At 41.2% G+C, this 14410-nt stretch overlaps 2 protein-coding genes across 2 annotated transcripts; both read right to left on the bottom strand.

Moving 5' to 3' along the window:
- Positions 1-218: 218 nt before the first annotated feature.
- Positions 219-2386, bottom strand: slc25a5 (solute carrier family 25 member 5). Its single transcript, XM_026331089.2, has 4 exons — positions 2185-2386; positions 986-1472; positions 745-885; positions 219-639 (listed from the first exon to the last, which is right to left on the bottom strand). The coding sequence occupies exons 1-4, from the start codon at positions 2293-2295 to the stop codon at positions 482-484; spliced, it is 897 nt and encodes a 298-aa protein (XP_026186874.1). The 5' UTR covers positions 2296-2386; the 3' UTR covers positions 219-481.
- Positions 2387-3096: 710 nt separating this feature from the next.
- slc25a43 (solute carrier family 25 member 43) lies at positions 3097-9635 on the bottom strand. Its single transcript, XM_026331125.1, has 5 exons — positions 9221-9635; positions 7284-7525; positions 6849-7021; positions 4797-4931; positions 3097-4252 (listed from the first exon to the last, which is right to left on the bottom strand). Exons 1-5 carry the CDS (start codon positions 9490-9492, stop codon positions 4040-4042), a joined length of 1035 nt encoding a protein of 344 aa, XP_026186910.1. The 5' UTR covers positions 9493-9635; the 3' UTR covers positions 3097-4039.
- Positions 9636-14410: the final 4775 nt, after the last annotated feature.

Raw genomic sequence — 14410 nt, 5'->3', positions numbered from 1 at the left:
GAATATTATCACCTGTTCAACTTTCTCAGCTTATTTTGGCTTGCCCCCAACTACAACCTGGGATATCTCCAGCTCTAAGATTACATTTCATATGAGACGCTGCCAAATGGCTTCCCGAAGCAGCACAACTTGACATGCAGTGCCAGGACACGCGGTCACACTCTAATGACACACTACATACAGTACATGGCATTATATTTCAAAACCAGGCAGGAGACTCACTCTGTAGGTTGCCTTTATTTCTTTTTTTTTTTCCAGCACGGTTCCTGTGTTCAGGGAATGACATTCCGGTGAGGGGCATAACAAAAAAGAAAAAACATGGGCCAAGAGAAAGGAAGAGTAACATAACAGATTCCCCCGGTACAACTAGCAGAAAATACTAGTTGGTCCCTATAAATATAGTACGGCATATAAGTCTTTCCAAATGTACAAGATATGTTACAGTTAAACTTCACAACATGAGTGCACATACAAAAACAAATTAGATTACTTTCTTAAGCTCATCATATAAGACAAGCACGAAGGCGCCACCCATGCCTCTGAGCACATTAGACCATGCTCCTTTGAAGAAGGCCTTGGAACCCTCATCACGTGCAATCTTCCTCCAGCAGTCAATGGTGCCGGTGTACATGATGTCGGCTGAGGAGGAGGAAAAAAAAACGAATTGGAAGAATGTAACACCTTTAATCTGGTAACTCAGGTGCAAGAAGAGAAAGTTACGTGTTGCTAAATTGTGTTTATTACCTCCTTTGCGCCCAGACTGCATCATCATACGACGACGGACAGTGTCGAAGGGGTAGGACACGAGACCGGCGACGGCAGTCACACTCTGAGCAATCATCCAGCTGACAACAATGTGTGTGTTCTTGGGGTCTGGAAGCATGCCTGTGGGAGAAATGTCGATCAGGAAGATTACATCAAGTCTCAAAGGCAAGTAAGTCCACTGACAAGAGACATCAATGTTTGCCTGATACTGTAAACTCACCCTTTGCTGTGTCGTAGATGCCAAAGTAAGCAGCTCTGTAGATGATAATGCCCTGTACTGAAACATTGAAGCCCTGGTACAGACCCTTGATGCCATCAGACTTGGTGATCTTCACCAGGCAGTCACCCAGGCCTTTGAACTCACGCTCATGCCCGGCTTTGCCCACATCAGCAGCCAGACGTGTTCTGGCAAAGTCGAGGGGATAGACGAAACACAGCGATGTAGCTCCAGCAGCACCACCGGATGCCAGGTTACCAGCGAAGTATCTCCAGAACTGTGTGCGCTTGTCCACACCTTCGAGGAAAATCTTCTTGTACTTGTCCTTGAAAGCAAAGTTGAGGGCCTGAGTGGGGAAGTATCGGATGACGTTGGCGAGATTCCCTCTCCAGAACGAAAGGAAGCCCTGTTCTTTTGGGATGCGGACAACACAGTCGATGATGCCCTTGTAGTGCTTGTCGGCTGCTATCTGTTTGCTTGCATGTTGTACCTGTAATTAAAGCAGAGATATTACAGTGGGTTAGAGCCAATTCTGTGAAGACAGCTGGACCAAAGGTCTGTCAAACAGAAGTCTGAATAAAACACCACCTTTGACCTGTTTTATTCCACTATTAATCAATCACTGAAACACTTGAATAAGTAGTGACGACACACTTTCCTCACGTGTCTGACACTGTGCTGGAGTACAACTCTTGACGGCATCCATTCAATATTTCACAGCCCCGCCTCCTCCTGCTGCTGCTGCTGCTGCTGCTGCTGCTGCTGAGCCCAGGCCCAGTGGAAAGCCACGGTGCAAACCTTGTTGTGACCTTGAACAGAAGCGCTTTTGAACCCCACAGACGCAATAAATGGTCACGCCTGGCTTTTAGAAGCCACCGTGTTATTGCAGCCTGCTGCCCGGTGTATTACGTAACACGTCCGATACGCCTCGACTCTGCGCGTCCCTCATCTGTGCCTGCACCATCACTGACGGAGCTGATACAGTTTCTACTTTTAACAATGCTGTATCCTCATATTAGTTCATTTACCACGAAATCTAGCTATGTATTGTTATATCCTTCCTCTCCCTTTAGAAATAATAAACAAGTAAATAATAAACGATAGAAAGTGCTGCAGACCGGAATAAGCAGCATCTAAATAAAAGTTAGAGGTAACTGAATGTTTGGTGTTAGCAGAGCATGAAATGACTTTATAACACTCGCCTGGAGGAGAAGCTTGACTCTCTCGATGGGGGCTACAGCTGTTTTGGAGATGGCAGCAGCAATACCACCAGCCAAGAAGTCCTTGGCGAAGGAAATAGCTTGGTCAGTCATCTTCAGGTACTGTCAGCCGCGGTCCCGTTATTTGGTCGGTGGGGTTTGCCGGTAGAGTTGAAATGGCCGAGTTCAATCTAGAAGTGAGGGGATTTTAAAAAAGACTGAACGCGAGAAAAAACGTGAACTTCGACTCTCGCTTCCCATTGGTCGTCAGGAGCGAGTGGGCGGGGCTAGTAGGATTTGGTCCCCTCTCATCACTCAAAGTAAATCTCAGCAGCACCAAGCCTTATCTCTCCAACCAGCAGGAAAGTTAACTATCTTAACCAAAGCTGTTTAGGTATTCTGATTGAATCACGACTCAACAGAAGTCAGGGGACACTGCTGTGTTTTTAATGGAAGTCATAGTAATTGACTCAAGGTCATGTCAAATGCCAAGCGTGAAGCAGCTGAGGCCTAAAGACTATGGTGGGTAAAGGTCACTCCATCTGTTAATGTCCGTTGGCTGTCACTCAGTTTCCCACAGTGAGCAGCAGCAGCAGCAGCAGGACACGATCCAGTCAGCTGACCTGTGTCAGCAGACTGATCCTTTGAAATGTTGTCATCTTCATCTTTCATTTGCAACTCCACATAGTCCCAGACCCTCAGACACGTTTATGATTTTCACACAGAGCATCAAACACCTTCATTGTAGATGTTTTCTTGTAACACGTGTTATATTTTGAAAAACCAGTGGGGAAAAAAAACGATCCAGGCTCATTAACTAAATACATTGGCCTGACTTACGAGATGAATTTAGGCAGTTTTCATATACGGGGCACAACACACAAGAATGTTTAGTCGAAACAAACAGTCTTGGAATATGTTGTCATTTTTTACTTAAGTAAAAATATCAATACCACGGTGTAGAAGTCCTGTTACAAGCAGAAGTGCTACATTCAAGTACAAAAGTATTAGCATCAGAATATATTTAAAGTACTCATTATGCCTATTTAACATTAATAAATGTTATATTATTTAATTAGAATTATTGATGTTTGAACATGTAAATCACTTTTATGTTGCCGCTTGTAAAAGCTGGGCTACATTTCATTATTTTGTAAAATATGTTGCTGGGCAACTGGTGAATTAAGCCCCAAATCTATTAAGGTCTTAAGTTACCTTATAACAACACATCATGATTTAGTTAATTACTGTATGTTTGGTATTGATTTGAACTGGCAGAGAAACTAAAGCTGTCTGATAAAGGCAGTGGACTAAAAGGTGCAATATTTCTCTCTGAAATGTAGAGTGAAAGTATAAAGAAGGACAAAATGGAAATACAAGTAACTCAGAGTTGCACATCACTTCAGTAAATATACTTAGTTACCTTCCACCAGTAGAACCAGGTTGCAAAGGTAGCAGAGTAAAGACATTAAGGTGCCTTTTTAATTACAGGGCAAAGTTCATTAAAATCATTTTAAATTTAAATTTACAGAGTATGAAGAGCATTAGCAACCTGTGGCACTATTTCATGTTAATGTGAGAGTAACCGAACAAAGCCCTAAAATAAATTGTTGTTGCTCAAGGCACATAATATTTGGTTGCAAACTATTAGACTGAACAAATTCTAAACAAATAACGTCACCAGATAAATAATGATGTTTTGAAAGAGGTATAGCGTTGCTGACAGCATAGTGTAAACGTTATTTGGCTTTATTAAGAAATTGAACCTGAAATTGAATCCTTACAGACACAAACCTCTGAAGTACCTTAGTCTGTCAAATAACTCATTTTGTTGGTCGATATTTTTCACAAGACGTCGTCACCATCGGTTACCAAATGACGACTCCTCCGGCCCAAAGTTCCTGTTTCTCAAGTAGCGCTTAACCTCCTCCAGCTCATAGGGCCCAAGGCTCTGGTCGACACCCGGTGTGAGCTTGTAGCTCAGAGGTGACACGATGTACCCGTTGCGATAAAGGCAAACTTGTTTACACATCTCAAAGCAGGTGAAAAGAAGTCCAAAGTAGGGAACAATCTATAAAGAAAAGCAAGCGTTTGGGAGAGTGAGTGGGGTGTATTTAAGTGTAACACCAACATTTTTTAATCATCTCAATTGTGTAATTAAAAGCCTTGACCACATACAAGGTTGTGATTTATTTTAGAATTAATAAGAAGATGCTTAATGTTTCTATAGTTTGGTATAAGGCGTGTTTTTATTCAGACTGACATTTTGTTAAAAACTGGACATGACATTTGCAGCTGAAATAGGAGAGGGGAGCATGCTGTTCCAGAGACCAACTTTGTTCACCTTGCTCATGCTATTCCTGCAATGAATTACACACTGAACATTGCTTTCCATGTCGCTCCCCCCCATCCCTCCACTGCCTCTTCTGCACAGGCCACGTGTTACAATCCTTTCACTGTCATAAAGACACTCATGTTCGTAAGCGCATGCTGTTATTTCTATTCCTATTACTTTGGTGTAACACAAGATAAATGAACCCAGTCCTAAATCGATATAAATGATGGACAGCATGAGATAATGCCGAATTTTTAGAAATATATAAATAAAAGTGTACCTTAATTGTGTTGGCGGTAAGGCCATTCCACAGCGAGAGGACACCCTTGTTTCTAACAACCTGTACGAAACAGTCAATCATTCCACTGAAATGGACGTCCACTCCGCCAAAATGAGGAAGATGGGCACTCTGCGCCTGGGGGAATGAAGGTGAAAATACATTGCAGTCAATCAGCAGTGCATCACTAAGTGTCTATAAAATAATAACAAGAAAGGTCAAGTAATGCACAAGACAGAACATCATGGATTTTTGTGCTTGTGATGCAATTCAGTTGAACACATTTATCAACAGTCTTTTGCCTTTAAAGTAGGGCAGTAACTAAAAGTTGACCCTCCTGTCTCTATTTAGTGTAGGATTAACAATTTGTGATTAGTGGTTGTTTGATTAGCTATAAGATGTGTGTCACTTGTTTGTGTGTCTTTTTGTTTGGAGGGCATCTGCTGATTGAATCAACTTCTTATTTCAACTCTGTGTAGTAAGTGACCAGAATCAATCGACTAAATATCATAATATAGTTTAATATGATAAGCCACCTTAATAATAAATACTATTTAGGGGATAAAATGAAAAAATGATGTAAATAATACACAACATAATAATAACAGAGATGGAAGTAATGTAAATGTGGGAGCAAGCTTTAAAGCTTTAAACAGCAATATGGAATTATTGTAAAAGCTCACAAGACTCTTCCAGTGTGAAACTTTGTACTGTGCTCTTTTGTCAAACACAGCAACAACTCTACAGCCTGACTGTCATGTGACAGACAAAGTGTATCTTTAGAAATGTGAAGGTTCCCAAAGGGTACAAGCAGCCATAAGGGCATGAGGGCATTAGACTGTTCAAGCTGCTTCGTTTGGAGATGAAACATTGAACTATCCGGTGAACCCAACAATACTGAGCTTCAATGATGACCCTAAGCTTCATTATCTATTCTCTGCCGTGTATTTAATGTGTAACTTGATGCTCAGACATAGACAAGAGCTGAAGACTAAAGCTAAAGAGCTAAGTAACATTATTCATTATTGTAAAGTGGCATAGTTGTGATGGTTTGATGGACTGGACACACACAACTCTCAGCTTGTCTGCTGTCTCTTAGTTACTGGCTATCTTTAGAGAACTTATCGTTAGGTCCTGCAGACCCAGGACACATTCCCAGCTGCCAGTGAATCTTGTGGTAGCTATTAATAGGCTGATAAAACCAGATGTAGCATTCTGTCCTTTACAGCGTTATTGTTTCCTATTTCTTCTTAACATCCAAAAAACATCTCATACACGATTTAAAGGGAATACAGTATGTGACAGCATGTTTTACTGTGACCATGGAGTTTTAAGATGCCCATTTAACATCCATGAATTGACTTTTTGTGGAGGAAAAAATTAAAAACATACTAATAGTTTTATGTTTAAGGAATTTTAACATCAATGTTCAAAAACAGTGTCAAAGTAAAGCCAGCCTGCAGTTAAGGAAACCGCTACTGCCTCCTTGTGGAGTTAATGTCGTACTACAACCAGTGTACAGGACCTGCTACACTATGCGCCTGTGCCTATTCTTTCCTATTACAAGCAAAAACAATAAATACAATATTTAGAGAAATAAAATAGACAAATCTGAAGATGATTAGTTGATTTATATGGAAGTTTTCTTAAATCATTTTAAAAACTATTACTGCACTAGTGATATTGCTAATTAATATATAAAAATAAAACAATTAATGCCTAAGCATTTAGTTAACCAATAGTCTAACACAGGGGTGACCAACCCTGATCCTCAAGGCCACCTGTCCTGCTTGTTTTCTAACTTTCCCTGCCCTTCCAGCTTCTGATTGGCTGAACACACCTGATGGAAAATAAGCAGGGCAGTGGGCTTCAAGGACCAGAGTTGGTGACTCCTGGTCTAATGGCTATAATCAGACTAAATGATAAAGACCATGTTACTACATCAAATTTTGATGTAATACATCAACATATTTCTTCTATTTTTGCTTATGCTTGTAATGGCTCTTTCAGTTCTCTAAAAACCACAGCCCACATGCAGGAAAAGTGATAACCTACTTGCATCTTCCTCTTTACTGTTTCAAAAGGATAAGAGAGGGTTTGAGCCACTCCTGCTGCAAGACAGCCATTAATGAAGTTCTGGAGGGGAGTGAAGCGAAAAGGAGGCTCCTGCCAGAGCTTGTCCAAGTTCACATAGACTACATAGCATCCAACAGAGAAGGGAAATGCACCTGTAGACAAATGAAATGTAATGCAACTCATGCTCCCATATAATTGTCAAAATGTTGGCAAAACTGTAAAGAAAACTTCTTTATGTCAGAAGGAACTGAAACAAGTTTGATAGGTGTGGCTATTATATATTTTAGTCACTAGCCCACTACTAGCTAGCTGTACTAAGTTTAAAGCATAAATACTTTAACAGCAGTAGGGTCTGATATCCTAACACCACCCATAGGAAATCTGTATGTAATTTGTATGAATATGCATACACACCCAAGACGGTGAGGGAAAAGCCCCTGTAGAGAGCTAGGAGCCCTTCACTCCTGTAAATCTTTGAGAGAGTGTGAAATACGCCAATGAACGTGGGCTGTCTGCAGTTCTGAACGATGAGCCTGGTCTCCGTCACCTCCAGCGGGTATGTGGCCAAAGCAGCAGCAACACCAGCCAGTCCACCGGCAAATATCGCTCGCCACTGAGAGATGAAGCCCAGTTCATCCATGTGAAGGTGGACTATCCTACAATCAGAGGCCAAAATAAACAACAGAGGTTCAAAACCTCATTGGTTTTCAGATTTAGGACCGTATTTCTTTTGGGTTTTCAAACCTACAGTGCACCTAATTGTCAAATAAACTAAATTCTTTTCTGCAATTTTTATTGGTTCAGTTTAGTTTTTAGGAAATGAGTCATGTAATTAATAAGTCAATAAGACAGATCACATCGATTGCCAACCATTTTGAGAAATCCAAATCATTCAAGTAACAAAGCTTTATTTGTTTGATATCAGTTGAATTAGGGCTGAGACAAACTCTTGTCATTATTGCTTTATCAATTATGTGTACACTTCAGTGATTCAGAATGTAGTGAAAGAGATGGTGAAAAAAATTAAACTAATTAAAAATCCACATCAAAGAAGACTTCTTCAAATGTTGTATCTGACCAACAGACCAAACTCAAACGTTTTCAATTTACAGTTACATAAACCGAGCACATGAATAACTCAGAGGATAGTAGAAACGCCTTTCTTTTCCTGGTGTACAGAGCAGGACAGTGTTGCCCTGTGAGGTTGGGGTGCAGTTTACATACACATGCCCTGAAACGTGAGCGGACACATACTGACTACAGTACATTCACTATAGTCTGCAGACAGATTGAACTGTATATATGACAGCTCTACATTCCTCTGTCACAGCTCCTGGCTGCCCTGCATGTTTTCAGCCATGCCATTAGCGCTGCAGTATGTTTTGTCCTGTAGTAACCCAACAGGAATAAGATGGGCCCAGAGTTTAGCCTTGCAGGAAACACGTCCTCTCATGAATAAGTATTAAATTCCTCCCTCCCCAAGGAGTATGAATCAACCAAGAGCTGCAACAATCACTCAATATGTTGATTAGTTGACAGAAAAATATTTGGCAACCAAATCAATTTGAATCATCCATTAAAGAAATATTTCACAATTTTTAGATTTTCTTAGTCTTTTGCAGTAGTAAACCCAATATGTCTGGGTTTTAGTTTATTGCACAATTGAAAGATATTTAAAAACATCGCCTCTGACAACAAAAAATAAGACTGTTGCAACCACTAATCAAGCATAAATTATCCATGTATTAACATAATCTTTATACAATATGTGTGCATATTAGGACTGCAAATAAGGATTATATTCACACATAAAAATCCAAACTTTTATTGCTCAAGTATTTGGTCCATAAAATGTCTGAAAATAGTTTCTAAAATTAAGAAAGTAAAGTGTAGGTTAATCTAGAGAGACGCTAATAAATACTTACTTTTACGCTTGAGAACTACCTGTAAGACAAAACTTTGGGTAAATGTAACCCATCTCCTTTAAAAAATCGACCGACCAAATCCAGACTTCTGATTGGCTGAAACAGAAGGTGCGCTTCTTACGACAAAACAGGAAGCATATGTTTAGCTACACGGATGAAAATAAAACAGTCTAAAACTAAACTTTTTAAAAATCATTTTGTCGTGTCAGACAATAAGCAATTAACACAGACCTGTGTTTTATTTCTAACGAACTTAATCTATACTTTGGCACCGTTCAACACACTTGCTGGGTCGACGTCAGCTGACCGAGTCGGCTAACAGGCTAACTTAGCATAAACACTGGATAAACAACCCCATGATGTGTCAATAAGCAAAAATAATGAGACAAATCAACTGGTACCGAACTCTGATTTGGCATCACTTACTTTTTATATGTTGTGAGATGCACAGCGGTGTAAGGGAACAACCGCAGACAAGAGGCGAGATTTCCTTTCCAAAATCCTCGAAGTCCCTCATTTTGACAGACGAGAAGAAAACTCTTCCAGAAACCCCTCTTGCAATGAAAAGTACCCACCTGACTTTTAATTTTCACCACCTCCAAAGGCGACGTAACAGTTTTACTGAAAAACCCGGCGAAACCGACGCACATAAAGCTTTGAGAACTGGTCAGCCTGTTGTCTTTTTTAACTAAGGCCATCGCTGTCTGGCCTGAGCTGTTACTGTGATGATTTTAGTTTTCTCCGAGGCACAGCAAAGGATTTGTTTGTACAGGTTAGACATCTAAATATAGAGCCGGGGAGATGTCAGTGTCCTGTCCTGATCAGGGTGTTATATGACTAATTCATGTCACTTTGACCAGCAGTGACGCGTCAGTGGCACTAGAGGTCGCTCTTTGACCTGAGTTTAAAACTCAGAGAAGCCTTCATACCAAACATTAAGTCATTAAGTAAAGTAATACTGCAAATGTTTTCATCATGTATGACAAAAATACACCAGATTCCAACATTTCAAAAGTTGCAACATGCAAAATTTAAGCATTTATTAAAATACTTTCAATGCTCAATCAATTATCAAAGAGCTGATTAATTGATAATTGTTGCAGCTTTAGTATTTTTATTTAGGTTTTTTAGGAAAATTCATTAAGATACAAACCAAAAAACCAGAGCAAGACAATTCTCACAATTTGACTTGTTCTACTTTATGTACAATCAGTGTTTGTTACTTTATATAAGAGTTCAACACACACTGTCCACAGTGTATATGTTAATGACAAAAACATGCTGGTATTATTAAAATCAAGTTCAAAATGTTTTTCATTCCTAATGACAAATAAACATACTTATAAAAATATGTCCTTCTTTCCTTTGTAGGAATAAACATTGGTTTTAAACAGTGAATTATTGTCATTTCACATTCCAGCACCAGTCAGATGAATTATATTTCCTTCATCTGGCAAAGTGGATAAATCATGTCTCATTTAGTGTATACCTGTATTTATCAGCAGGAATGTGTTGTTGCTGTTCTGTCTCTGTGCCATGTTTGTTTTCTCCTTGTCTCGGCCTGCCACAAGCGCCTCCCTCCCCTGCCGAGCTGACAACCTCAGATGTATGCGAGGAGGCCACCTTCTGTCTGAGACTGTACCACTTGGCTCCTTCACAAAGGCTTTCTGGAATAACAGAGCCAACCAGAGGAAATGACAGCCTGATCACAAGAAGTTGCCCTCACTCCCCCTCTAGCTGCCTACTGTGGGGGGAAAGGGTGTGTCTGTGTGCACGCATGCACTGATTTCCACCTCTGGAAGCTCAAGAACCAATTTTGGTAGTGTGCAGGTAATTGCGGTTATAGTTAAGAAACACTTGCAGAACTAACTGGTGCAGGATGTGCACACACTGAAATTATAGTCCATACCAGTTTTTCTGACAACTGAGACGCTATTTTAAATTTCTGGGGTATTTGAGTCATCAGTCAGTACAATGCTGAGATCCTGTGTGATAGTTACAATAATTTACTTCATGGCTGTGCTCCAACTGAGAAATGCCAAAGTAGAAATACATTTTTCTGCTCCCCAGCGCAACAGAGGAGTCAACTTTGAAACTTCTTTGATCTCACTGTCATGTTTAATTTGTAATACACAAGATAATGTGATGGGTTTCTTTAAAGATAAGTGCTGTGACATGGATTCATGCCATAAATTATCAATTAATGCTTCAGCAATCACCAAGAATCTGTTGCCACTCTGTCTCCTCTGCTGTCCATGGTCTGCCCACCCGTGTTTCTATAGAAAACAGATAGAGCACTGCCTCCTTCCTGAATGTATATCCCTCTCCCACATGAGCACTTCCTCCATGCAGCAAAGTTGTGCGGGAGCAGCCTGTGTGCCTTTGTGTCTCTGGGACCAGCACATAGCAGTAGGTGTAGGCTGGCTGAGGTATTGTCATTCTCTGGATGTCATGCGCAAGTCAACCCTTGATCTCCCACTTTGAAGTGCATTGCTGCAGGAGCTGAGCCTGCGCATCCGGGGCGAGCTCACAGTCAACAGAGGGCGCCTGATACCACGGAGGCCTGAGAGGCTGTGGTCCTCACAGACTGGTGCCAGGCTCACAGACTGCTGCAATAAAATTCTCACCTCATTATCTGAAACAATCACATCACAGGCTTGTGTTGGCAGGGGAGGGGAAAGGGAAGAAAGGAAGGGGGATGGGGAAGGGTAACAGGCTTGGTGGGTGACACCAGAGTCTGTCTGTATGTGAGTGTGCCTTTTTTTAAAGGGTGGGGACTGTATTAGTGGGAAATATCAAGCATAAATACAAGTCAGTGTGGCACCATGTTGACACCTCTATCAACAAGGCTCAGGCCAAACTGCCGCACTCTCCGGCTCACTTAACAGGAATGGGAGACTTGTTATGCATAAGAGCCTAATTTTAGATGAATGGCTTCTGTGATGGGTTAAACTGTGAAAGGTTGTCAGGGTTTGTTAGGAATAGTAAATGCGATTTTGCACCTCATTACTGCAAACTGTCTCTATACAACAAAGACTGAAACTGAAGTTATCTCAACCATGCAGTAAATGTGCTAAAATATAATTCATAAAGTGTAACATCCGCAGTTAACGTGTAGTTAATTTGTGTAATAATTGTAAAAGCACTGATCTATAAATTACTGTGCTTAGTCTTTTTATAGAAACATTATTAATGGTGGTCTGCATTTGTTTTTGCTGCTTTTGAAATAGGATGTTAGGATTACCAAGACAGTTTAAACTGTGCAAAAAACATCTCTAAAGTGCTTTTAGTGATTTCTATTTTCTTTGTATAGAGCTCTCAAATTTAGTTAGTCAGGATGTAAATGACCAGGAGGTCCATTGTCTGTGAGGATACAGAGGAGAACTTCTGGCAGCTGGTGTCCCCTTATCTTTCCATGTACAGCCAATAAATCAATATCAAATCTAAGGAACAGGAAGCCAGATGGCCTTTCCACAACCCACCAGGCCAGGGTACTCTCAGGGCCTCCTCGGCTACTGTACCACCATTGCATGCAGCAGTCCTTTGAAGACATACACATTCAACAAGCAGCTCAATGAATGACTAAAGGGAACAAATAAGCTGTTAGGACTCTGCTCAAATCAGTGTTTGTGTTTCCATTCACATCAAAGGCCCCAGCCTGTTTGATATGCGGCCCCCACACCTTGATCCGAGCCATGTACAGGTAAAAGGGAGGAGCAGTCCATTGAGAGGAGAGAGAGTCATGCGGTTGCTTCTGTCAGCCCCGGCTGGAGGGGTAGCTGACCCAGACGAAAGGTCTGGTGGTGTATCATGTTCCCCAGGGATCTATTGCTCCTTACCCCCATCACTAGAAACATTATTTATTGGGTGGCCTATTGATTTGATGCTTTTAAAGGATATTTGCAGGACTTTGGAGCAGTAATTACAAAATCAGACACATCAGTTTGAAGATACAAATTATTATAACACTGATTAAACTATTATCAGAAAGAGAGGTTTGAGGAGTGACTAGCTCTTGGACTGAAGTAAGGTCAGTGAGGTCAGTTGCCTAAATACATCCCGCCAGACTCATCTTGATTTTTGTGTAGGCCAGGGGTCAGGTTAAACAGTAGTTTGATTGAATGGCTGTTCACAGGCCAGTGTGAAATGCCAGCTCTATTGCAATGTGGGAGTGGGAAGGAGGGGGTTCCTCTGGCCTTTGTGTGGCCCACAGTCTTAGAGCACGGACCCATTGTTAGAGGGCGACCAGCCAGCCCCTCAGACTCTCCTTTGCCCTGCTTTGTCTCAAGCAGTGTGACCATTTCCTTCATCCAGGTCAGGGCAGGGTCGTGACTTTGGACACCAGTCTCCCTTGTCTGTCTGTCTAGCCAGTATGATCATAAATATATGTAACACAGAGACAGATGCACTGTTGTCACATGTCAGTGTGACAAATGTGGCTTTGCTGGAGAAAGTTTCAGCTTTTTTAACAAAGATAATGATCAGGTGTAATCCTAAATCAAATCCACATAAGCACAAAGCCAAAGTGACACCTACAACACTATCAATAAAATAATACAATGACACTTAAATGGTACTTTTGCACAAGCGGACAGTTAAATTGATATTTAACTCAGAACACCTTTCCGATCTATACAATTTGCACGGTGAGAGATATGTCACCTGTCCTTTTTGCGAGTGTGCACAACATCAACTAAGATAACCCATTCATGGCCATGAAGTGTCCAAGTTATGCAGCTGTGGAGATTTAGAAGAGTGGACATGCTCCTTCTGTCCTGAGGCAGGACCTGCCTTATCATGGCCTGACCGTCATGGTGATAAGAAGAGGAAAGACTAAGGGGCCATAAGCAACAGCGTGCATGGTTCAGGTCAACACTGTGAGGACGCTGGACTGAAAGGGGAGGGAAGGTGGACAAGAATATTATCTGATAAGAATCACCAAGGTCTTTTGATCTGCAAGGGGCTGATCCTGGGCTACAGGGTGTCATGCTGTGAGGACGAGCAGAACGACACAGCAGGTACAAACAAGCAAGCCCTTGAAGATCATCTGTGGCCAAAGCGTATTTACCCATGGAGAACTGGAAAGACTCTTCTGATGTACGCACACAAACATAAAAGCTTGTTGCCCTTTGTATGACACATTCTTAACATTTTTTAATCAGAAAGCATAAATAATAGCTTAATTTCTGATAAACTTTAAGTGAGAAGCCTGCTCTTTGCTAATAATATAATAAGAATGATGATGTTTTTCTAATGTATGCTATAATCAGGCAATACATTCAAAACCCACAAATGACTACGAGAACCCTGAAAAGAAGCTTGAATGTCACAGTGTGGTCTGGTGGGTTTTGTCTCATACATCACTGATTAAAAGCTGTCATGTGGTGGCCAGACAGGACCTGGGGCTGCAGTGCAAGCTGTAGCCTGAACCACATGCCTCCCTGTCTCGCCCAAGGCAAGATGGAGGAGGGATTTTTCTGCCTGGAGTGGCCACAGGGGGGGTTAGTATGCAAGCTGCTGCAGAGTTTAAGTGTTGTTGGTTTCCCCTTGGCAACAGCTAAAAACAAAAGAGCTTAGAAACACATGGACTTCTACACATCTATAGCATCATTTTTA

Source organism: Mastacembelus armatus, chromosome 10 (assembly GCF_900324485.2).
Source record: "Mastacembelus armatus chromosome 10, fMasArm1.2, whole genome shotgun sequence".
Taxonomy (NCBI): Eukaryota; Metazoa; Chordata; class Actinopteri; order Synbranchiformes; family Mastacembelidae; genus Mastacembelus; species Mastacembelus armatus.
This window is presented reverse-complemented; position numbering and strand designations above follow the sequence as displayed.